Genomic DNA, 26,646 nt, shown 5'->3' on the forward strand with positions numbered 1-26,646 from the left:
ATATAAGACTTGCCTTTCCATGTGGGCGGGGCCTGATCAACGTGTCTTGAAGCCTTGTCTTGTGAGCTAGGTGCTCAGGTCCCCTTGTACCATGTCCTGTTACCTGTACCAGCATTCTGTACCGTCTTAAAGAACTCCGTGACCCTGGTGACCTGGTTATACCTGTCCCTGCCACGCCAGTGCTCCGGCTGCCGTGTACTCTGCCCTCCGGTGGGGTGCATGGTCCAGTGGATCCACCTCCTGGGCCTACCAGTCCTCCCAGCCCTGACAGATTGATCAAGCCATGGATTCCGCCGGAGCACAGACGTCTGAACTGGCTGAACTGCGCCAGGAACTGGTGCGACAGAGAGAAACCTTAACCCGTATATTGAATTTCCTGACGGCTGTGGACAGCCGCTTGTATACGTTACAGACCGCCGCCTCGACCCCGTCGACGCATCGAACAGCGACTACGTCCGAACCCGTTGTCTCCCCGGCCTCGCAACTCCGCCTCGCTGCACCGCCTCACTATGCGGGAGATCCCAAGACCTGCAGAGGCTTCTTGAACCAGTGCTCTCTGCATTTCCAGCTGCTTCCGCACCTGTTTGTTTCGGACCAAGCAAAAGTGGCATTTCTAATGTCACACTTAAAAGGTGAAGCTCTGGCCTGGATAAATCCGTTGTGGGAGAACGAGGATCCGGTGACCACCAACATACGGGAATTCCTTCAGGCTTTTAGAAGTACCTTCGATGAACCAGGACGTACTACCGTGGTTACCTCTTCGCTCTTCCGGCTACGCCAAGGGACCCTAACGGTTGGCCAGTACGCCATCCAGTTCCGCACGCTTGACTCTGAGCTAGGCTGGAACAACGAGGCATTGACTGCTGCCTTCTGGGAGGGGCTCTCCGGTCGCATCAAGGACAAATTAGCCGGTCGTGATGTTCCCCGTACCTTGGATGCTTTGGTATCGCTAGCTACCCGGATTGATCTCCGTTTTCAAGAGCGAACCATGGAAGTATCCCGGGAGAAACGACCAATCCGTCACATCTCCATTCCGCAGAGGTCTACCATTCCCCCGCCATTGCCTTCCTGTGATTCAACTCCCGAACCTATGCAAATAGACCGGTTGAGCCAAGCCGAGCAACGCCGTGCAGAGCGGCTTGCCCGGGGCCTGTGTTTCTATTGTGGAAGTGGTTCACATCTGCTCCGCTCTTGCCCTGAGAGGCCAGGAAGACCCCAAGTCCAAGGGATGGTGGGAACCGCCACCCTTGGTACCGGAATCCCCTCAGTCCCGGTTACACAAACTGTCCAGGTAACGACTGAGAAGACCCGGTTCACGGCAGAGGCTCACATTGATTCGGGAGCAGCGGGTAATTTCATTCTACAAGCTACAGTGGACCGTTATCGAATACCGGTCATCCTGCTTGCTAAACCCCTTTGGTTCGCCTCCGTGGACGGAAAACCGCTATACGAACCCGTCCGGTACACCACCAAACCCGTGAGACTCTGTGTTGGTGCCCTGCACACTGAGACTATTGCTTTGTACGTCATCCCGAGAATGACTCCCGCGCTCCTGCTGGGTCTGCCCTGGCTACAACTCCATGACCCTGACATCAGTTGGCGCTCTGGCGCAATCACTCATTGGAGTCCGTTGTGCCAGGATACCTGTCTACAGCCTGTTCCGCGGTCCCTGCCACCTGGGCCTATCATGTCGCAACAGGAGGAAGAAGTGACGACGCAGTCCAGCGCCGTACCGCAACTCCTGTCTCTTGTACCTGTGGTGCCACCGGAACCAGAAGAGGAGACGACGCAGTCCAGCATCGTACCACAACTCCTGTCGATTGAGGAGTCAATCATGACAGTACCCCCTGCTCAAGGGGGGGGCCACCGGAACCCCAGGTTTCCCAGGAAACCTTCTATGAAAGGCACGAGTAAGTCGGTCAGCATGGACAGATCGTGCCGGAACCCAGGATCGCTCCTCCGGTCCATAACCCCTCCAATGTACCAAGTACTGAAGCGAACTACGGGCCCGCCGAGAATCGATGATGCGCTCAATCTCGTGTTCCATCTGACCATCCACCGAAACAGGAGGAGGGGGATGAGGACACTCAGAAACAGAAGGAACAAAAGGCTTGAGCAGAGATTTGTGAAACACATTAGAAATGCGAAAGGACTGCGGTAACCGCAGACGAAAAGCCACTGGGTTGACAATCTCGATGATCTCATACGGACCAATAAATTTTGGACCCAACTTAGTGGAAGGAATTCTCAGACGAATGTTTTTGGTAGACAACCAAACTTTATTCCCCACCTGAAAATTTAATCCTATCCTAACGATCGTCTCTTTTCAGCACAGCGCTTTTGCCGCCCTAAAGCCACCTCAACATTATGCCGGACCTCCCTCCAAACCTCCTCTAACTGCTGAACTGCAGAATCAGCCCCAGGACAACCAGAATCAAGTCTGGAAAATTCACCGAAATGGGGATGCTATCCATAGTTACAAAAAAATGGAGTAGTACCCGTGGACTGATGGACCCGGTTATTGAAAGCAAACTCAGCCATAGGCAGTGAGGAACACCAATCGTCCTGCTGAGACGTAGCCAGACACCGCAGAATTTGTTCCAATGACTGATTAGTTCTCTCAGTCTGCCCATTGGTCTCGGGAAGGTAAGATGAAGAAAAGGACAACTCAATACCCAGCCGTCTACAAAATGCTCTCCAAAATTTGGAAACGAACTGAACCCCCCTGTCGGACACAATGTTAACAGGGATGCCATGCAATCTAACCACCTGTTCAATAAACAATTTGGCCAGAGTCTCAGCATTAGGTAATCCCGACAAGGGAACAAAATGCGCCTGTTTGCTGAATCTGTCCACCACCACCCAAACAACAGTCTTGCCAGCGGAAACAGGTAAATTAGTGATAAAATCCATGGACAAATGAGTCCAGGGCCTATCCGGAATTGGTAAGGGCACTAATTCCCCGGCCGGCCGGTTATGGGGAACTTTAGCACGTGCACACGCATCACAAGCAGACACAAACACGGCGACATCGGAGTACATAGAGGGCCACCAAAACAACCTGGCAATAGCCTTACGAGTAGCTGAGACCCGCGGATGACCACCAAGCACAGAGTCATGAAATTCCTGGAGAACCCGTAATCGAAACTGGACAGGAACAAACAATTTGGCATCGGGCAATGAAGGAGGGGCCAATGCCTGTGCAACACGAATCTCAGCCTCCAATCCGGAGGATAAAACAGCAACAACTACCCCATGAGGAAGAATGGAGGAAGGAGGTTCGGGAGGCGAAAACGGATCCAAACTGCGAGATAACGCATCCGCCTTAACATTCTTAGAACCGGGCCGAAAAGTAATGGAAAAGTGAAAACGGGAAAAAAAAAGTGACCACCTAGCCTGCCTATGAGTCAACCGTTTAGCAGACTCGATGTAAGACAGGTTTTTATGGTCCGTAATAACAGTGATCCGATGAACAGCCCCTTCCAAAAAATGCCTCCATTCTTCGAAGGCCAACTTTATGGCCAACAACTCTCGATTCCCCACATCATAATTCTTCTCAGCAGAAGAAAATTTTTTGGAGAAGAAGGCACACGGTCTTAAATTAGTTAAAGTAGCGGGTCCTTGGGAGAGCACCGCCCCCACACTCACCTCTGAAGCATCAACCTCCACAATAAACGGCTGAGAGAGGTCAGGTTGAACAAGTACAGGAGCAGTCATAAAACATTCCTTTAACCTCAGAAATGCTTCCATCGCCTGCGGTGACCACTCCCTAAGATCAGCCCCCTTGCGGGTGAGATCCGTGAGTGGCTTGACCACTTGAGAAAACCCTTTAATAAATTTCCTGTAATTGGCAAAACCCAGAAAACGTTGCAGACCCTTGAGGTCTCTGGGTTGCACCCAATCATAAATGGCTTGTACTTTTCTGGGATCCATCCGAAAACCATCAGCAGACAGAATAAAACCTAGAAAGGTGATTTCTTGGACACAAAAAGTAAATTTTTCAGGTTTAGCAAATAGGGAATTCTCCCGTAACCTATGAAATATTGTACGTACATGATCAATATGAGACTCTTTGTTGGACGAGAAGACAAGAATATCATCTAGGTACACAACCATAAAACGGCCAATAAATTCAGAGAAAATATCATTTATAAAATTCTGAAACACTGCAGGAGCATTAGTAAGGCCGAAAGGCATGACCAAGTTTTCAAAAAGGCCCTCTGAGGTAAGGAATGCCGTTTTCCACTCATCCCCTTCCTGAATGCGAATGAGGTTATAGGCTCCCCTGAGATCAAGCTTGGAGAACCATTTAGCTCCAGATAACTGATTATAGAGGTCCGGGATGAGTGGAAGTGGATAGGTATTTCTCACCGTGATCTTAAGTTCCCGAAAATCGAGGCAAGGGCGTAGGCCACCATCCTTCTTCTTAACAAAAAAGAACCCAGCAGCAACAGGCGAGACAGAAGGACGGATGTGTCCCTTACGTAAACTATCAGATATGTAATTTTTCATGGCAGTGCGTTCCGGGCCAGAAGGATTATACAAACGGGCCTTGGGTAATTTGGCACCTGGAACCAGGTTAATAGCATAATCGTAAGGACGGTGTGGTGGCAGGACCTCTTTTTCAGAGAACACGTCTCCAAAATCCTTCAGGTACTCCGGAATACCCTCCAGATTAGTTGAAGACACCTGAACAGTGATAAGACAACCATTAGAACATTTAGGACCCCCTTTAACAATATCGCGAGAGTCCCAGTCAATTACAGGATTATGCATGTGCAACCAGGGGAATCCCAGCACCAGTCCCGCTGGGAGATATCCATGATATAACATGAAATAAGCTCCTGATGAAGGGACCCCACTTTAAGCAAAAATTCCTCACAGACAAATTCAACCACATTTCGTGACAATGGTGTCCTATCAATAGCAATAATGTGAACCGGAGTCTCTAGCCTAACTGTCCCAATCTTAGCTTTGGAAACCAGACTGGAGTCAATGAAGTTCATGGAGAAACCACAATCCACGAAATCAGAGGCTGGAATACAACAGTCTCCTATTACAAGTTCCACCTCAAGCAAAAACTCCCGTCGTCGTCTCCTCTCCTTCTCCTTGGAATCTGTGGCACTGACCTCCATGGGCTCCGCAAGTGGAACAACCTCAGCTTTGACCGGGCATAATGAGGTTTCCCGCAGGGTCACTCCTCTCTCCCGCAACCTCCGATCCAACCGTACTGCCTGGGTCATGGCCTCCTCCAAAGAACTGGGTGGAGGATGAAGGGCCAGAGTGTCCTTGAGATGATCAGAGAGTCCTCTCCTAAACTGGCATCTCAGAGCAGAATCATTCCAGGAAACCGTCGTAGACCACTGCCTGAACTCAGAACAATACCACTCTGCAGTGCGTCTACCCTGAGAGAGACCCTTGATCCTGTCCTCTGCCACCATGACCCGGTCCGGTTCATCATAAATAAGTCCTAAGGGCGTCAAAAAACCTATCTAGAGACATACGCTCAGGGGCTGTCGGAGGTAAAGAAAAGGCCCAAGTCTGAGGTCCCTCCCTAAGCAAGGAAATTATTATCCCCACCCGCTGACTATCATCCCCAGAGGAACGGGGTCTAAGAGAAAAAAGTAATTTACAGCTCTCCCAAAACGTGTGAAACCTCTCCTTCTCTCCGGAAAACTTATCCGGGAGCATGACCGTGGGTTCTGGAGAATGGAATGATACATCTACGGGACCGGGCTGTGATTGAGTCATGGAACCCTGGAAAGCCTTTACTGCAGCAGCAAGCCCCCCCTGGAGTTGAGTATGGGAACAGGCTAGGGCTCTATGCTCAATGGATAAGTCCTGGATCATTTGAGTCAAATTAGACATCTGAGTTCAGGGTAGAGCTGGGCTCAACTGCGGGTATGGGGGAGGTGCTTAAGGGAAAAACGTTACAGTAGTTTAACAAATCCCAAGCACACAATCAATTGCAACAGGGTAATGCAAAAAGTGTTTTTTATTATACAAGCAGAAAGAAAATGCCACTACCGATAAAGCAAAGCCAAAGCAAAGCCAATGTTTCGGCCTTCACAAGGCCTTTGTCAAAAATCCAGCAAGATAGGAAGGGTGCTGCACCACTGTATGTCACTCAGCGATAACGCATGTGTGCTCGTCGAGGGCTGGGAATTACCGTATCCTGAGCAGGGGTGCTCGTCCAGAAGAAAAGTCCAGGTACCGATGGATGAGTGAAGGAAATGAGGGACCGCACTCCGTACCGCTGTGCAGGAATCTTTAGTTTATTAGACGGTGCAGGGTAAAAAGCAGGAGACGAGCTGTGAGCTGGCTCCCAGGTAGAGGACACATGCCTCCTGCCTGCACCTCTGGGAACCTGTCCCCCTGCCCCTGTGCTCTGTAAGGCACTTCCTCCACCTACCCACTCACCTCTTATGCCTCCTTGACTCTGGCAAGTTATTCTTGAAAAGCAAAACGCCCTACCATTGGCTCGTTTATTGGACATTTAATCCGCCTATACCCGTCATTCTCTGATTAACGCAAGTCCTTGACAAAGGCCTTGTGAAGGCCGAAACGTTGGGTTTGCTTTGGCTTTGCTTTATCGGTAGTGGCATTTTCTTTCTGCTTGTATAATAAAAAACACTTTTTGCATTACCCTGTTGCAATTGATTGTGTGCTTGGAATTTGTTAAATTAGACATCTGATCCGTAAGGATACGTAACGGATCCATAGGGGTAAAAATGTAACGGGCCAGTGATAATGTCATGCTGTACTCTAAGATGTACAACAGCAGTACAGCGCAGTAATGTGGGACTGAGAGGATTCCTGAAACTATCTGAGAAGGTAGTTAGCTGGTAAACCACTAGGGGGTGTAAAAGTGGAGGAAACGTATGAGCAGGGAATTCCCTAGCAGCGGTAATACTAGTCAAGCCCACCAGATGGCAGTAGAATCGTCAGAAAGCCGTGTCACAACATGAGGTCTTGTAAGTACACAAGGGCAAAGTCTAAACGTAGTCAGAGGGAAGCAAATAGTCAGTAGCCGGGAAATGAGAGCCTAGAAGTGAGGGGGAGTGGGAAGACAAGACAGAATTAAGGTAAACAGATAAGGAACGAACAGGGAGACAGCGGGAGAGACACTGATGGAAACAGACAACAGAGGAGGTTAACAGGTCAGGTGAACACGGATTTCAGGAGGGGGCAGGGCAGACAACAGGTCACTCAAGAGCAGAACACTGCAGAGCCATAAATATTACTGGCGAAGTCCAAGAGAAACAGTGCCCTAATAAAGCAGCCTGACCTCCAGAACGAGGCAGAAAGGATTAACCCCTAACGTGACCTGCATCAGAATTGAAACTAAAAAAAAGGCTCAGCTCCAGCTGAGCCAGGAGTCAATCATGACAAGAGTGCATGACAAACTCCAGGGTCATGCGCACTGAGCCGAAATCCAGTGTCGGGCGGCGATGGCGGCGGAGAGGTGAGTGAGATCAATTCATTAGCATGTCCACAGGGGCGTACTAACATGCTAATGGTGCCGACTAGCAACGGAAGTAACACCCTTGGGACTAGTCCCCTCGCTCATGACTACACTAACGTCTGCATTGATATGTTGGTGCCTGTTAAAAAGATTAGGTGTTTTGCAAATAACAAGCCATGGATAACAAAAGAATTGAAGCATTTGCTCAACAGGAAAAAAAAGGCATTTAAATTAGGTGACAAAGAGGAAATTAAAATAATACAGCATGACTTGAAGTATAAAATAAAAGGCCCAGGAAGTCTTCAGAATTAACCTTGAAAATAAACTGTCACACAATTCCAGGGAGGTTTGGTCAGGAATGAAATTACTCACTGGGTTTAAGGTGAGGTCTGAGCATGGGGGAGGGGAACTGGACAAGGCTAATGAGATGAATGAGTATTTCAATAGATTTAGCAATACATGTGTTATGCCAACTGACAGAGGATATGGTTCTGGTGCAAATTCTGCAACATTGATATTGGAGGATGAACAGACTAATTTCAGAGTTTCCGAAAATGAAGTGAGGAGGCAGTTCAAGACACTTAACATTGGTAAAGCTGCAGGGCCAGATGGACTCAGTCCACGTGTTCTTAAAGTGTGTGCAGACCAGCTGTGTACAGTCTTTACACACCTATTTAACGGGAGTCTACAAACACAGAGGGTACCAGTGTTATGGAAAACTTCCTGTCTGGTTCCGGTACCCAAGACTACTTCTCCTGCATCCCTAAATGACTACTGTCCTGTAGCCTTAACATCTCATGCTATGAAGTCCTTGGAAAGATTAGTGCTTGCTCACTTGAGTCCGAGGGTGAAGGTTTTTATTGATCCCCTACAGTTTGCTTACCAGCATAGATTGGGGGTGGACGATGCTATTCTTTTTCTGTTACATACTGTACATTCATTTTTGGAGAATGACGGAACCACTGTGCGAGTGATGTTCTTTGATTTATCAAGTGCGTTTAACACCCTGCAGCCACTCCTACTACACAAAAAGAGGACTGATATGAAGGTGCAGGAGGGGATGAGAAATTGGATAACTGACTACCTATCAGATCGGCCACAGTTTGTACAGATGGCAGCAGTTGTGTCTAGCAGATTATTGAGCAGTGTAGGTGCCCCTCAGGGAACAGTGCTAGCGCCCTTTCTATTCACACTGTATACATCAGACTTTCGGTATAAATCTGATTTTTGCCACCTTCAAAAATTCTCGGATTACTCCGTGGTAGTCGGATGTATTAGGGGGGACCAGGGTGATGAGGAATATAGAAAGGTGGTGTTGAATTTTGTGGATTGGTGCCATGGTAACTATCTACAACTAAATGTTAAGAAAACTAAGGAGTTGGTGGCCAACTATAGCAGGAGAAAGATGGAATGTTTACCGATCACTATTGCTGGTCAGGAGGTAGAGCAGGTGGAGAGTTACAAATATTTGGGGGTCCACCTGGATAGCAAACTGGAGATGCCAATCAGATTGGGTCTACAAGAAGGGGATGAGCAAACTGTATTTCCTAAGGAAACTGAGGTCTTTTAATGTGTGCAGCAAAATGTTAGAAATGTTCTAGCAGTGTGTAGTGGCAAGTGCCATCTTTTTTGCACTCATATGCTGGGGTAGTAGTGTGCGGATCTCTGATGCTAATAAGCTGAATAAGCTTATCAAGAAGGTGAGCTCTGCTGTTGGCTGCAATCTGGACTCTTTTGAGGAGGTAGTGGAAAGAAGAACTCTGAAAAAGTGTATGGCGATTATGAATAATAATGCACATCCATTATATGAGCTATTCATGAGACAGAAGAGCACCTTCAGTAACCGGCTAATCCTTCTGAGGTGTAAGAAGGAAAAATATAGGAAATCATTTGTGCCAACTGCTATGGGAATGTACAACAATAACATTAGTGTTAAATCATCAAGGTGAATGTTTCCTTCTTTATTTTTTCTTTACTTTTCAGTTTACCCGCTGTGTATGACCTAATCTAATGTATAATGTTCTTCTGTCAACTCCAGTATCATATCGTATCATTAGCATATGATAAAAGATATTTAGAAATACTTTTTTTTATAGATCTCTATCTATGCTAGTGTATACAGGGACAGTTAGGCAGGGATTAGCAATATGAACCCAGAACTGCTCGTGGTCCTGGGTGCATATTAGACATGACAGTTTCCCTTTAAAACAGCCAATTGGCGAGGGTGCCAGGTGCCGAACCCTAGCTGATCAGACACACTAGCCATATACCGCACACAGCTCTGACACACTGGCAGTATACATTTAGTAGAATAAACCTGGCTCAGCTTTGGTGCTATGGTGCTTTTGAAGCACCATATTGGACTCTTTCACAATTTCTATTTTAGTGTGGCGGAGTATTGTTTTTTTGTTTTTGACACTTGCAGTATACAGCACACAGCCCCGGCACACTGGGTGTAAACCGCACATTGTACTCACACAATGGGTGTATACTGCACACAGTCTTAACACACTGATCATATTGTATACTGCACACGACACACAATGGCCATATACAGTACACATGCATTGGACATAATGTATACAGCAGTCACACTCCGTATACAGAACTCACACACGCCGTATACAGCATTCACATGCTATACACAGCACTTACACCTGGTATATAGCATTCACACACCCCGTATACAACACACACGCCATGTATACAGCACACACACACACACCCTGTATACAGCACACACGCCCCGTATACAGCACACATGCCCCGTATACAGCACACACACACCCCGTATACAGCACACACACCCCATATACAGCACACACACCCCATATAAAGCACACACACCCCATATACAGCACACACACTCCATATACAGCACACACACCCCGTATACAGCACACACACCCCGTATACAGCACACCCCCCCCGTATACAGCACACACGCCCCGTATACAGCACACACGCCCCATATACAGCACACACACGCCCCGTATACAGCACACATGCCCCATATACAGCACACACGCCCCGTATACAGCACACACACGCCCCATATACAGCACACACACGCCCCGTATACAGCACACACACGCCCCGTATACAGCACACACACGCCCCGTATACAGCACACACATGCCCCGTATACAGCACACACACCCCGTATACAGCATACACATGCCCCGTATACGGCACACACACGCACCGTATACGGCACTAATACACTAGACATATACGGCACATGTACATTGAAAATTAAAGCTACTAATACAGTTAGGTCCAGAAATATTTAGGACAGTGACACAATTTTTGCGAGTTGGGCTCTGCATGACACCACATTGGATTTGAAATGAAACCTCTACAACAGAATTCAAGTGCAGATTGTAACGTTTAATTTGAAGGTTTGAACTAAAATATCTGATAGAAATTGTAGGAATTGTACACATTTCTTTACAAACACTCCACATTTTAGGAGGTCGAAAGTAATTGGACAAATAAACCAAACCCAAACAAAATATTTTTATTTTCAATATTTTGTTGCGAATCCTTTGGAGGCAATCACTGCCTTAAGTCTGGAACCCATGGACATCACCAAACGCTGGGTTTCCTCCTTCTTAATGCTTTGCCAGGCCTTTACAGCCGCAGCCTTCAGGTCTTGCTTGTTTGTGGGTCTTTCCGTCTTAAGTCTGGATTTGAGCAAGTGAAATGCATGCTCAATTGGGTTAAGATCTGGTGATTGACTTGGCCATTGCAGAATGTTCCACTTTTTTGCACTCATGATCTCCTGGGTAGCTTTGGCTGTATGCTTGGGGTCATTGTCCATCTGTACTATGAAGCGCCGTCCGATCAACTTTGCGGCATTTGGCTGAATCTGGGCTGAAAGTATATCCCGGTACACTTCAGAATTCATCCGGCTACTCTTGTCTGCTGTTATGTCATCAATAAACACAAGTGACCCAGTGCCATTGAAAGCCATGCATGCCAATGCCATCACGTTGCCTCCACCATGTTTTACAGAGGATGTGGTGTGCCTTGGATCATGTGCCGTTCCCTTTCTTCTCCAAACTTTTTCTTCCCATCATTCTGGTACAGGTTGATCTTGGTCTCATCTGTCCATAGAATACTTTTCCAGAACTGAGCTGGCTTCATGAAGTGTTTTTCAGCAAATTTAACTCTGGCCTGTCTATTTTTGGAATTGATGAATGGTTTGCATCTAGATGTGAACCCTTTGTATTTACTTTCATGGAGTCTTCTCTTTACTGTTGACTTAGAGACAGATACACCTACTTCACTGAGAGTGTTCTGGACTTCAGTTGATGTTGTGAACGGGTTCTTCTTCACCAAAGAAAGTATGCGGCGATCATCCACCACTGTTGTCATCCGTGGACGCCCAGGCCTTTTTGAGTTCCCAAGCTCACCAGTCAATTCCTTTTTTCTCAGAATGTACCCGACTGTTGATTTTGCTACTCCAAGCATGTCTGCTATCTTTCTGATGGATTTTTTTTTTTTTTCAGCCTCAGGATGTTCTGCTTCACCTCAATTGAGAGTTCCTTAGACCGCATGTTGTCTGGTCACAGCAACAGCTTCCAAATGCAAAACCACACACCTGTAATCAACCCCAGACCTTTTAACTACTTCACTGATTACAGGTTAATGAGGGAGACGCCTTCAGAGTTAATTGCAGCCCTTTGAGTCCCTTGTCCAATTATTTTTGGTCCCTTGAAAAAGAGGAGGCTATGCATTACAGAGCTATGATTCCTAAACCCTTTCTCCGATTTGGATGTGAAAACTCTCATATTGCAGCTGGGAGTGTGCACTTTCAGCCCACATTATATATATAATTGTATTTCTGAACATGTTTTTGTAAACAGCTGAAATAACAAAACTTGTGTCACTGTCCAAATATTTCTGGACCTAACTGTACATTAGATTTATGATGACATATATTAGTTATAACCACACTTAGCTCAGCTATAAGTTCCTGCTGTTTAGTTGCCCCTGTAAGATCAGGTGCAGCAGACATTCCTGACTGACGCTCCCTCCTCATGTCAGACTGATGCAGCAGCTCAGCTCATGGGTTACAGGAGAAAGCAGCCTGGCACTGAGTGTTTAATGTGTGGCCAATCAGGGCTGCCATTTGTCTCCTCTGCAGTGCACACAGGCCTGAGTGCACAGGACGGGAGGGTGAGAGGCTGAGCACATGGCCCTATGCAGCCTCCAAAAGTGCAATGCAGTCCCCCATCTCACTGCTTCCAACTGCAATCTGCTAGGAGATCGTGCAGTAAGGGAGTTCTCTCCTCAGTGCTGTCTGCCGGCTGGTGCTACTGCACAGGTCGCACAAAGCTGCCGCCGGCCATGCAGTTGATCACAGGAGCCGCGCTCCACACTTCCTCTGACTCCGGCTGTCAGCTTGACAGCTGGACTCAGAGAACAGCGGCTCCCACTACAGAGGACACAGCTGCGGGGAAGACTCTCAGAGCCGCTGCATCAGGCAGCCTGTCAGCGCCCCCCTGATAGTTGCGCCCAGGGCAGATGCCCCGCCAGCTCCCCCCTAGATATGCCTCTGGGTCCACTGAGGTTCTGTGGAATGATGCAGCTTTCAGGTATCAATTTTGTCGTGGCCTTTTGGATACACTTAAGATCACTCTGGCTCTGCCTACTCTGCCCTGTTCAGTTGGGGAGGCTATGACTCAGGCCATTCTGTTGGATTGCAGGATTCAGGAAAGACATGATGAGCGACTGAGAGTTTTGGCAATTTCTTCTTAATTGGTCCACTTATTTGAGGCAGAACCAATAGAGGTTGGAGCTGACAGCTCTCGGACTGCTTTGAGGAGACGTTGAAGTGATCTTGGATTATGCCTCTACTGTGGTCGCACTGTGCATTTTCTCAAGGACTACCAGGAATGGCCTCAAGCATACAAATGGTCAGGAAATGCCTAAGTCTGGGTGATTGTCAAGAAGGTCAGCCAGACTTCCAGGTACAGTCATATGAAAACGTTTGGGCACCACTATTAATGTCAACCTTTTTTCTTTATAACAAATTTGGTTTTTGCAACAGCTATTTCAGTTTCATATATCTAATAACTGATGGACTGAGTAATATTTCTGGATTGAAATGAGGTTTATTGTACTAACAGAAAATATGCAATTTGCATTTAAACAAAATTTGACCGATGCAAAAATATGGGCACCGCAACATAAAAGTGACATTAATATTTTGTAGATCCTCCTTTTGCAAAAATAACAGCCTCTAGTCCAGGGGTGGGCAATTAATTTTCCCATGGGGCCGCATGAGAAATTGGGATTGGTTTAGAGGGCCGGACTAATATAATTACCTCAGTTCTACCCAATATACTACATCACTACACCCCCTCCATATACTACACCTGTAATAAACTACACCACTACACCCCTATATACTATACCTGTATTATACTACACTCCCTCCATATACCTGTAATATACTACACCCCCATATACACCTGTATTATACTACACCACTATATAATACACCTCCGATATACTACATCATTACACCCCTATATACTACACCTGTAATATACTACATCACTACACCCCATATACTACACCTGTAATATACTACACCTCCATATAGCACACCTGTAATATACTACATCACTACATCCCATATAGCACACCTGTAATATACTACAACTCCATATAGCACACCTGTAATATACTACAACTCCATATAGCACACCTGTAATATACTACAACTCCATATAGTACACCTGTAATATACTACAACTCCATATAGCACACCTGTAATATACTACACCTCCATATAGCACACCTGTAATATACTACACCTCCATATAGCACACCTGTAATATACACCTCCATATAGCACACCTGTAATATACTACAACTCCATATAGTACACCTGTAATATACTACATCACTACACCCCTATATACACCTGTAATATACTACATCACTACACCCCTATATACACCTGTAATATACTACATCACTACACCCCTATATACACCTGTAATATACTACATCACTACACCCCTATATACACCTGTAATATACTACATCACTACACCCCATATACTACACCTGTAATATACTACACCTCAATATAGCACACCTGTAATATACTACACCTCCATATAGCACACCTGTAATATACTACATCACTACACCCCTATATAGCACACCTGTAATATACTACACCTCCATATAGCACACCTGTAATATACTACATCACTACACCCCTATATAGCACACCTGTAATATACTACACCTCCATATAGCACACCTGTAATATACTACACCTCCATAGAGCACACCTGTAATATACTACGCCTCCATATAGCACACCTGTAATATACTACGGCTCCATATAGCACACCTGTAATATACTACATCACTACACCCCTATATAGCACACCTGTAATATACTACGCCTCCATATAGCACACCTGTAATATACTACACCTCCATAGAGCACACCTGTAATATACACCTTCATATAGCACACTTGTAATATACTACACCTCCATATAGCACACCTGTAATATACTACACCTCCATATAGCACACCTGTAATATACTACATCACTACACGCCTATATAGCACACCTGTAATATACTACACCTCCATATAGCACACCTGTAATATACTACATCACTACACCCCTATATAGCACACCTGTAATATACTACGCCTCCATATAGCACACCTGTAATATACTACATCACTACACCCCTATATAGCACACCTGTAATATACTACGCCTCCATATAGCACACCTGTAATATACTACACCTCCATAGAGCACACCTGTAATATACACCTCCATATAGCACACCTGTAATATACTACATCACTATACCCCCATATACTACACCACTATATACACCTCCATATAGCACACCTGTAATATACTACACCCCCATATGTCACACACCCTGCTCCCCATACAGCCTGCACCCCCATATCACACACACTACACCCCATACAGCCTGCACCCCCATATCACACACACTACACCCCCATATGTCACACACCCTGCCCACATATCTCACCCTGCCTGTACCCCAACTTACCCCTCTCAAACACTCTGCACCCATTCACATCCTTCTGTCAGTCTGCAGCCCTCATATGCCACTCACCCTGCAGCTCCATCTTCCCTCATATGCACTCACCCTGCAGCTCCATCTTCCCTCATATGCACTCACCCTGCAGCCCCCCTCCCCCTCATGTCCCCTCTTTTCTTATTACCAGTCATCATGTGTCCACATCTCCTTCAGGATTCACTATCTTTGCTTTCTGCCCGGCATCCTGTGTCTCCTCCCACACAGTCACATGGGCGTGACATCATCGCAGGTCCTGGAAGATGAATTATTCCGTCTGCTCTGCTGTGCTGCTCCTTCTCCTGCACTGACTGTGCGGACCTGCACAGGATCTCTCCCTGCTCGGCACGCTGCAGCCCGGCTCCACTGCACCGGCTGAAGACAGGCGGGCCGGTCACAGAGAGCAGGCGGGCCGGATGTGGCCCGCGGGCCGCCCCTTGCCCAGGTCTGCTCTAGTCGCTTCCTGTAGCTTTTAACGAGTTCCTGGATGAAGGTATATTTGACCATTTCTGTTTACAAAACAATTCCAGTTCAGTTAAGTTTGATGGTCGCTGAGCATGGACAGCACGCTTCAAATCATCCCACAGATTTTCAATGATATTCAGGTCTGGGGATTGGGATGGCCATTCCAGAACATTGTAATTGTTCCTCTGCATGAATGCCTGAGTAGATTTGGAGCGGTGTTTTGGATCATTGTCTTGCTGAAATATCCATCCCCTGCGTAACTTCAACTTCGTCACTGATTCTTGCACATTATTGTCAAGAATCTGCTGATACTGAGTTGAATCCATGCGACCCTCAACTTTTACAAGATTCCCGGTGCCGGCATTGGCCACACAGCCCCGAAGCATGATGGAACCTTCACCAAATTTTACTGTGGGTAGCAAGTGCTTTTCTTGGAATGCCATGTTTTTTTGCCTTCATGCATAACGCCTTTTTGTATGACCAAACAACTCAATCTTTGTTTCATCAGTCCACAGGACCTTCGTCCAAAATGAAACTGGCTTGTCCAAATGTGCTTTTGCATACCTCAGGCGACTCTGTTTGTGGCGTTCTTGCAGAAACGGCTTCTTTCGCATCACTCTCCCATACAGCTTCTCCGTGTGCAAAGTGTGCTGTATTGTTGACCGATGCACATTGACACCATCTGCAGCAAGATGAAGCTGCAGGTCTTTGGAGGTGGTCTGTGGATTGTCCTTGACTGTTCTCACCATTCTTCTTCTCTGCCTTTCTGATAAATTTCTTGGCCTGACACTTCTGGGCTTAACAAGAACTGTACCTGTGTTCTTCCATTTCCTTACTATGTTTCTCTCAGTGGAAACTGACAGTTTAAATCTCTGAGACAACTTTTTGTATCCTTCCCCTGAACACCTATGTTGAATAATCTTTGTTTTCAGATCATTTGAGAGTTGTTTTGAGGAGCCCATAATGCCACTCTTCATCCATAGGAGATTCAAATAGGAGAACAACTTGCAAGTGCCCACCTTAAATACCTTTTCTCATGATCGGATACACCTACCTATGAAGTTCAAAGCTCAATGAGGTTACAAAACCAATTTAGTGCTTTAGTAAGTCAGTTAAAAGTAGTTAGGAGTGTTCAAATCAAGTAATTGATAAGGGTGGCCATACTTTTGCACCGGTCAAATTTTGTTTAAATGCGGATTGCACATTTTCTGTTAGTACAATAAACCTCATTTCAATCCAGAAATATTACTCAGTCCATCAGTTATTAGATATATGAAACTGAAATAGCTGTTGCAAAAACCCAATTTGTTATAAAGAAAAAAGGTTAACATTAATAGGGGTGCCCAAACTTTTTCATATGACTGTATTCCTCAGATAAATTATTGATGAATGTGGAACTATTTTGCCAACATTTGTCATTATCTGCTTTCGCTTTCTTTGACTGTAGGTCTGCAGTAAACTTCATCGATTAAGGACTAGTCCTAAGGTTAGGATTAGGGACAGTATTGGATTGACCCATTAAAATTGTTGCCATTAACATGACACCATTACTCCAGAACCTCATCCAACTGGTAACAGTGAAATTCACACTTAAAGTGGGAACACTTCACTCTGAGTCCATCTCCTGCTATGTATGTTTCAGATAACTTACCTGCGGGACTGGGATTTCCATGACTGCATATTCACAATCCCATCATTGATTAGTGTCAGAAGAATATTGTTAAGTGGAGCCCCAATTGTCATAAGAGATGTCTTAGTTCTGTAGAGGTTTTCTCTGCTAGTCTGGAGGGTTTCAGAGATATGTTTTTGGAAAAATAGGCAGATATATTCCCTCTCCATCATCTGTGCTATCAATCTTATTTCTAAAGCCAAATTACCTAACACTCACCTATATCATTTATCGAGTCCTGAACGTACCACTTGGAAAGAATATACAAACAAAAGTTTACAGAAGGGTCATATCCGTCCTTCCTCCTTGCGTGTAGCTGCTAGGTTTTTCTTTGTTAAAAAGAAAAATGGTGGCCTATGTCCTCGCCTTGGTCTCCGTTTATGAAACAAGATTACGGTGAAGAATATTCAATTCCATTTATCCCCGACCTATATAATCAGCTTACTAGGGCTAAATGGTTTTATAGACTGGATCTTAACGGGACTTATAATTTAATAAGCATTTAATAAGGGTGATGAATGGAAAACAGAGTTTTTAACATCTGAGGGCCTATTTGAAAATCTTAGCATGCCTTTTTTAAAACGAAGTGATTACACTGTATCAAAAATGCAGTATCTTACAGTTCCAGTAAAGTTGATAGGATTTCTAGAAATCTCGTGCCCATGTGCTTCTTTTTGACCCTGTGGTGCATGTTTCAAATCTACAACATGTCAATTTCTCTTAAGGTGCGCTAAGTTTTATATGCACATTTTCAACACAAAATTGCATGAGAGGCAGAAAATCTGCAGGTAAAAAAAATGCATGTGCGTTTTTAGTTTATTTCTGCTGTGGAAACGCACCAAAAACAAAGCAGCTAGATTTAAAATATGACATCCTAAGAAATGATAAAAATAGTAGCATCAAAAATACTATAAAAATGCATGTAAAAAACAGAAGTGACCTAATTTAGTTAATAGGTCCACAAATGCTGAAACATCAAAAACTCACTAAAAGCTCATCGTGGGAACTTAGCCTTAAAGGGAACCTGCCAGGTCCAATATGCACCCAGGACCATGAGCAGTTCTGGGTTCATATTGCTAATCCCTGCTTAACCGTCCCTGTATACACTAGCATAGATAAAGAGATCTTTAGAAAAAGGATTTCTAAAGATCCTTTATTATATCCTAATGAGCGCAGGGACTAGTTGCAAGGGCGTTCGTTCCTGCGCTCATTCCGCCCTCTTAGCATGTGAGCAGGCCTGTACCTGTATCCATTGTCACCTCATCAGATGCTGGTCAGTGCATATGATTAGAAGTCACGGCACTTTTGGGCATGCATACTATGAAGCCAGGTGTATGCGTCCCGGCTTCAGAGGTCTAGTGCGCATAACCGGAAGTGATAATAATAATATTTATTAATTTATATAGCGCTATTAATTCCACAGTGCTTTACGTACAATGGCAACACTGTCTGCATTGGGGCTCACAATCTAAGTGCCCCCTCAGTATGTTTTGGAGTGTGGGAGGAAACCGGAGTACCCGGAGGAAACCCACACAAACACGGGGAGAACATAAAAACTCCTTGCAGATGAGGTCCTTGGTGGGATTTGAACCCAGGACCCCAGCGCTGCAAGACTGCATTGCTAACCACTGAGCCACCGTGCCGCCTATTAAGTGCTGAGACTTCTGATCATGCGCACTGTCAGGTGTCTGATGCGGTGACAATGGACACAGGTACGCGCGTCACCACTGATGACACTGGCAATGAGCATTGAATAGCATGTTAACACGTGCCTCTGGGCGTGCTAACATGCTAAGAGGGTGGAATAGCAGGAACTAACTCCCTTGCAACTAGTCCCTGTGCTCATTAGCATATCATAGAGGATCTTTAAAAACACTTTTTCTAAAGATCTCCTTATGTATGCTACTAGACACAGGGACGGTTAGGCAGGGGTTAGCAATATGCACCCAGAATTGTTCGCGGTTATGGGTGCATTTTGCACCTAACAGATTTGCTTTAATTTCCTGTTACTGATCTGTGCATTTATATTTCAAAGTAATTTTTAGCAAATTCATATTAATTCTATTAATTTGTGGAAATTTTTCCATTGAGAAAAAAATCAAATGCAACCTTATAATTATATCCCTTCTTAACCGTACTTTACATGCTGCGATATCGGTACCGATATCGCTAGCAAGCGAACCCACCCCGTCGGTTGTTGGATACGGGCAAATCGCTGCCTGTGGCGCACAACATTGCTAACACCCGTCACATGGACTTACCTGCCTAGCAACTTCGCTGTGACGGCGAACTGCCTCCTTTCTAAGGGGGCGGTTCATTCAGCATCATAGCGACATCACTAAGTGGCCACCCAATAGCAGAGGAGGGGCGGAGATGAGCGGGCCAAACATCCCGCCCACCTCCTTCCTTCCTCATTGCCGGCGGGACGCTGGTATGGTGAGTTTCCTCGTTCCTGCGGTGTCACACATAGCGATGTGTGCTGCCACAGGAACGACAAACAACCTCGCTACTCACCTGTCAACAATTTTTGGTGTTGGAGCGACCTCTCCAATAACAACGAGTTTTACCTCTTTTGCGATCGTTTTAGGTCGCTCAGAGGTGTTACATGCTGCGATGTCGCGAACGACGCCGGATGTGCGTCACAATAACCGTGACCCCGACGATATATTGTTAGCGATATCGCAGCATGTAAAGCACCCTTTAGAGCAAAATACATTCAAAAGTTCAAACTGTACAATAATACAATAAACCTTTTAGATAAAATATAATGAAATGGTCAATTTTTTTATTTGCCTTTACAACAATATTTTGATCTAATTTTCTTCAAGGCTTGTGCCACTTCATTGTTCCGCAAACTATAAATCAATGGATTAAGCATAGGTATTATGACACTGTAGAACACAGATGCAAATCTGTCCTGGTCCATGGAATAAGTAGAAGAAGGTCTCAAGTACATGAAGAGAATGGTGCTGTAAAATATCGTGACGGCTGTAAAGTGAGAAGCACAGGTGGAAAATGCCTTCTTCCTCCCCTCCACTGAGCGAATTCTAAGTATGCTGGATATAATGTAGGTGTAAGAGACTATGATGGTGGTGAGGGAGCTTGTTTCTGCAAAACCTCCGAATATAAACATCAATATTTCATTCATGGTAGTCTTGATGCAGGACAGTTTGAGGAGAGGAGGAACGTCACAGTAGAAGTGATCGATCTTGTTGGTCTTGCAGAATGGAAGTCGGAAAGTGGTGATGGTATGTAGGGTGGCATTGAGGTATCCCAGAGTGTATGCACCAGCCACAAACTGCAAACAAATTCTTTTACTCATGACAACTGAATATAACAGTGGGTTGCATATTGCTGCGTAGCGATCATAGGCCATGATCCCCAATAGGAAGCATTCAGTGGTCACTGAAGCAGCGAAGAAATACATCTGAACAGCACATTCTACGTAGCCAATGGATTTTTTCTTTGACATAAAATTCACCAATGTTTTGGGCGTGATAATGGTGGCATAACACAGATCTAAGAACGATAAATTGTTGAGAAAAAAATACATGGGAGTGTGGAGCCGGGAATCTGCCCTGATAGCCACTAAGATGCCAAGATTACCAGTAAGGGTGATAATATAGAAGATAAGGAAGAGGACAAAGAGTGCGATCTCAAGTTTAGGATTATCTGTCAGTCCAAGGAGAATAAATTCAGTAAACTGTGTGTTATTCCACTCTGCCATGTAAAATATTTCTGTAAGGAAGATATATTGTTTACAGTTTTACATTAGTATTTAGCCCATTCAATAGTTTGTATGAGACAAGAAAAACATGGCTTCCACAAAACACAACACTTTTATTCATGGTATATGCCAAATATTGCAGCCCAGCTTCATTCATTTTTCATATAAGCCCTTTAAACACTTATCGACATATGGTGTACATATATGCCGCGATATGGAGCTCAGGGAGTGAATCTGCCCCATACCGAGCAGATAATGGCTGTATCACACAGCCAGGACTTACGTCTAACAGCCACGGCTGGAGCTGTTAACCTGTTGAATGCCACTGTTAATATTTTCCGGCATGGAGTAATGTCATTCTATGTGCCCATCGGCTTTCTCGTGATAGGATCGCGAGGCGCCAATCAGTTGCTATGACAGCCTGGGTTTTGTTGAAGACCTCAGTGCCTATCATCACATCACTTCATTGAAACTGTCGCACTAGCTATGGGTAAGTACCAAGTGAATGGCGAAAGGGAGGGGAAACCCTGTGTGACTGTGTGATGGTGACCCCTGACCAAGCCCACCACTGGGCCTTGGGTTCCACCCTAGATAGGATCTGCACCTATGCGCCGAGTCAGATACATGAGCCTAGGCTGACCCTGATCTGGACCCTAGGTAGGGAGCGGATGGCATGAGTTCTTCGTCAACCCCACTAGATGCTAAAGGACACACAGGGATAATGAAAAAGGGAAAACGACAACCAAACTATTTCTAGTTGACTCAGGGAGAGAAGCTGCAACAACCACCAAGATTCTACAGATGACTGCAAGCCGCCTGCTCGCACTGAATACTTGATAAAGATGCATGAAATATCACCAAGCACAAAGTAATAGGAGGTGAAGATATATGAAGACAAGGGAAGTACTGATGAGCAGCAGGTGACAGGCTGAACAGGGTCCTAAAGGGAAAGCAATGAAAACCAAGCAGGAATGATAGAAAGTCAGGGAGCAGTTTGTGCAGCCAAACGCTGTGACCTTCTATAGCCGGACACCACAGGACTGTCTGTCACCCATGACACATCTGTGGCAGAAACCCAGCCTGTCGCTGGACTGCAAAGGAGACCATGATTTTTGTAATATACAGAAATACCACAGTGTTGCTTTATAATGCAAAATTCATTGTCTTCTTTGACCGAATAGGTTCATGTCCCATAAGCACAATAACAAATACAGTGAAAAGTAAGAAAACAAGTTTTAAAAAATAGGAAAAATATAAAAAACATGAAAGTTTGAATTACCAACTTTTTCCCCTATTGAAAATATAGATATTTAAAAAATAAATAAAATACATATATGTGGTATCACTGCGTCCATACAAAGTGTGATCTATCAAAATATATAAAACAGGAAATGTCAAAACCTCAACAGTTTTTGGTCACTGCAATAAGAGGCGATCAAAATATCATTTATTACAAACTGGTATCAATAAATATGTTTCGCCTTGTAAAAAATAAGCCCTCACACCGCTCCATGCACTGAAAAATGAAAACATTACTGGCCTTGGTCTTGGACCATGATAACAAAATCAAAACATTTTTTCCAAATTTCCAATTTACTTTTCGCCACTAAAATAATAAAAAAAAAAATGCTGGACAAGTTTGGTACCGACATAACCGTACTTTCGAGGAGAATCATACTGCAAGGTAATTTTTACAGCACAGTGTATGCCGTAAAATTTTTCCACCGTCTTCTACATTTTGCGTTAAAAAGAATGATGTCATTCAAAAGTACAATTCATTCCACAAAAAAAAAAACAAAAAACCTTCATCTTGAAAGAAAGGGAAAAAAAAATGAAATGCAAAAATGGAAATTGTGCTTCTATGTCAGGAAGGGGTTAAAGAATAACAAAAATAAACGACATCCCACAAGTAATGACTGGTATCTTCATAATTACTATCCTTATTTTGGATTAAAGTCATTAGTTATTATTTTATATGGACCTTATATGGTTAACTTGATGATTCCACGTGAGACATATTTCCCACAATGGTGGAAAATGGTTTGGATCTGTATGTATGTCTCCTTAGTCTTAATTGTGGAATTATGCTTTTGCATTCGGAAATGTGAATATTTGTAAAGTAATATTTCTCAAAGACTGTCAAATGTGAAGAAGAGCAGATCTTTGGATGTTCCTTTTGAAGAGAATTGATTTGGTCTGAATAGAATCTGTCTGAATATAAAGGCCCCAATTACAGTTTATCCTCAGACTCCAAAGCATCATAAACAGAGGGGGTGAGAAAATATTAGACACATCACTCACTTCTCCTAGGCCCTCAGTGGATTCCTTACTAGAAAAAGGATTTTTCTCGAGAAATTTCTTGAGAGTCTGAAAGATTAGTGCACTTGCATTCAAAAAACGCACCAATAACGCACCAAAAAACGCAAGCGTTTCTGTGTTTTCGGTGCGTTTTTCCTCAGGTTGGTCCCTGCGGTTTTTTTACCATTATCTATGCCAAAAAACGCAAGTACCTGCAGAAAAGAAGTGAGATGCACATTTTTTGTCTCAAGAAATTCTGCAGAAAGAATGTTCTTAAGGAAAAAACGCAGTGTGCGCACAGCTATTTTTTTTCCATAGGTTTTGCTGGGGAATGTCTGCAGAAAGGTTACAAACATTTTCTCAAGACAGTTCTGCAGCAAAAATATAAAAAAACAAGGATAAAAACACAGTGTGTGAACAAGGCCTACACTGCTACTGCATGCAACTCCCAGCCATCCTCAATTTTCCATTCAGATCTGGAACTCTTCCACCCTCCATGTGAATTCCATGTGCCAGAAGAATCAAAGACCTAGCTGGATAATCAGTGATGGTGGGGACTAGATGGTCCAAGGAGTCAGCTGATGGCCTAGGATAGGTAAATATAATGTGATCACCCCCACCCCCCCTTAAAGGGAACCGATCACCAGATTTGGTCACTATAAGCTGCGGCCACCACCACTGGGTTCTTGTATACAGCATTCTAACATGCTGTATATAAAAGCCCAGGCCACTGTGTAGAACATAAAAATGACTTTATAATACTTACCTAAATGGTCGGTTCGGTGCAGAATGGCTGTGGCGCCTCCTCTTTCTGTGTGCATGATGTATCATGCGTCATGCACCCAGGCCTCAGAAGAAGGAGGACCGAGATGGCTGAAAGAGGAGGCGCCGCACCCGGAGAACGGAGACACCCATCTGACCATTCTACACCGAGCCAACCGTTTAGGTGAGTATTATAAAGTCATTTTTAAGTTCTACACGCGGCCTGGGCTCTTACATACAGCATGTTAGAATGCTGTATACAGTGTGTCCACCGCCATTAGCTTGAGAACGGCGGCAGCTACAGGAATAGAAGTGGTGTCTAGGTATAGTAAACTAGCCATGAAAAGAACTGAGAATCCTCAACTGCCACAACTGATTGTCCCCTTCTGCTTCACATAACTTGTCTTATTTACTGCTCTATTCTAATGTCCTGTTGTGTATAATATGTGACTCTTCAGATATGGTGTTATACTGAGCCTGATGAAGAGACCTGAGCAGTCTGGAAAGCTTGCTATATATTACCATCTTTTCAGTTAGCCATTAAAAAGGTATCAACCACTGAGGACTCTCACTTTTTTTAAACAATTTTTGGAGTGTGACTGTTTGAGGTTTTAGATAGGTGTCTTTTATACGGATAACAAGTTCAAACAGGTGCCATTACTACAGGTAATGAGTGGAGGACAGAGGAGCCTCTTAAAGAAGAAGTTACAGTCTGTGAAAGCCAGAAATATTGCATGTTGTTAGATGACTAAATACTTATTTTCTACCATAATTTGCCAAAAAAAATCTTGCCAAATCAGACAAGGTGATTTTCTGCATTTGTTTTCTCATTTTGTCTCTCATAGTTGTGGTCTACCTATGATGTCAATTACAGGCCTCTCTCATCTTTTTAAGTAGGAGAACTTGCACAATTGGCGCCTGACTAAATACTTTTTTCCCCCACTGTATGTAAGACAGGAGATCAAATGTAACGACGCATTGTCATGAGGTGTCACAGGGTGTGTAATGACGGGACAGGTGTCCCTAGGCTGGCCGTCAGACTAGAGTCCCTGCGCTATCCCTTATTCGGAGGTAGGTTTGATGGTAACCAGGTCCAAGCCCCCAGCGTTACCCTAACTCCTGTCCGAGCCCTGATCTTACTCTCCCACACCTATGGGGCAGGCCGAAAAACACAAAGACAAAACCCCACAAAATGACACGAACAAGGGAGAACGGAAACTTGTACACACAGCACTCAAAACACATAGGAAACACTATAAGTGTACTGGTAAACAAAAGAAAAGGGGGGGGAGTAAGGTACAACAGGGGAACGCTCTCACCACACAACATGGATCACTATAAAGAGGAAAATCACCAAAACCGGGATTGCTGGAGCTGAAGCTATCATCGGCACATATAGGAAGGGTGCCATGCTTTAAATAGGGAGGAGACAGCTGCACATGGCAATCAGCAACCTGAGCGCTTAGGTCCTGCTCACCAGTCTGCAGGAATTAACTGCTGCAGAGCTGAAAACCAGTGAACCTGAACCAGCGGACGCCCAGCTCTGGCTGAACAATACAGAAGCCTCGAGTTGCTTATCAGACTCTGTGGTGTGGACAGAGTCTGACGATGCTGTGCCAGCAGGTGTGTGCAGAGCCAAACATCGCAAGACACACAGACAATGAGGAATCGTTAGTGACTGAATCAATAATGGTTTTATTAACTTTATGCAAATTAAAGATTAAGAGGGATAATGATATGACAAGTCACCATCGTAAATCAGAGTAGTTCACATAGGATAAATCAGCAACACAGAAATACACATTACAATCACATTATTCTTTACACCGTATTATTCTCCCACTAACTAAAGGCCACGTCTCACTAAACAACATCGCTAGCAACATCGCTGCTGAGGCATGACTTTTGTGACGTAGCAGCGATGTTGCTAGCGTTGTTGCTGTGTGTGACATCCAGCAACAACCCGGCCCCTGCTGTGAGGTCGCTGGTTGTTGCTGAATGGTCTGGACCATTTTTTGGTTGTTGGTGTCCCGCTGGGCAACCTGTCTGACACCATATCAACAATGAGCAACTTTGTTGGCGACTCAGAATTCAGCGACGCAGGTGTGGTTTTGCCTTTTCTTTACAACGCCCTCTTCAACTCCTACTGGTGGT

General features: G+C 44.7%; 1 protein-coding gene across 1 annotated transcript; it reads right to left on the bottom strand.

The window, feature by feature from the left end:
- Positions 1-20,490: 20,490 nt before the first annotated feature.
- Positions 20,491-21,432, bottom strand: LOC142290545 (olfactory receptor 5G9-like). The gene has a single exon (XM_075334509.1). It carries the CDS (start codon positions 21,430-21,432, stop codon positions 20,491-20,493), a length of 942 nt encoding a protein of 313 aa, XP_075190624.1.
- Between the last annotated feature and the right edge of the window lie 5,214 nt (positions 21,433-26,646).

The sequence above is a fragment of the Anomaloglossus baeobatrachus genome, chromosome 2, assembly GCF_048569485.1.
Source record: "Anomaloglossus baeobatrachus isolate aAnoBae1 chromosome 2, aAnoBae1.hap1, whole genome shotgun sequence".
NCBI lineage: Eukaryota > Metazoa > Chordata > Amphibia > Anura > Aromobatidae > Anomaloglossus > Anomaloglossus baeobatrachus.

Bases quoted from the DNA above. Each gene is read 5' to 3' on its own strand.
- LOC142290545 (XM_075334509.1), bottom strand. From the start codon at position 21,432: ATGGCAGAGTGGAATAACACACAGTTTACTGAATTTATTCTCCTTGGA.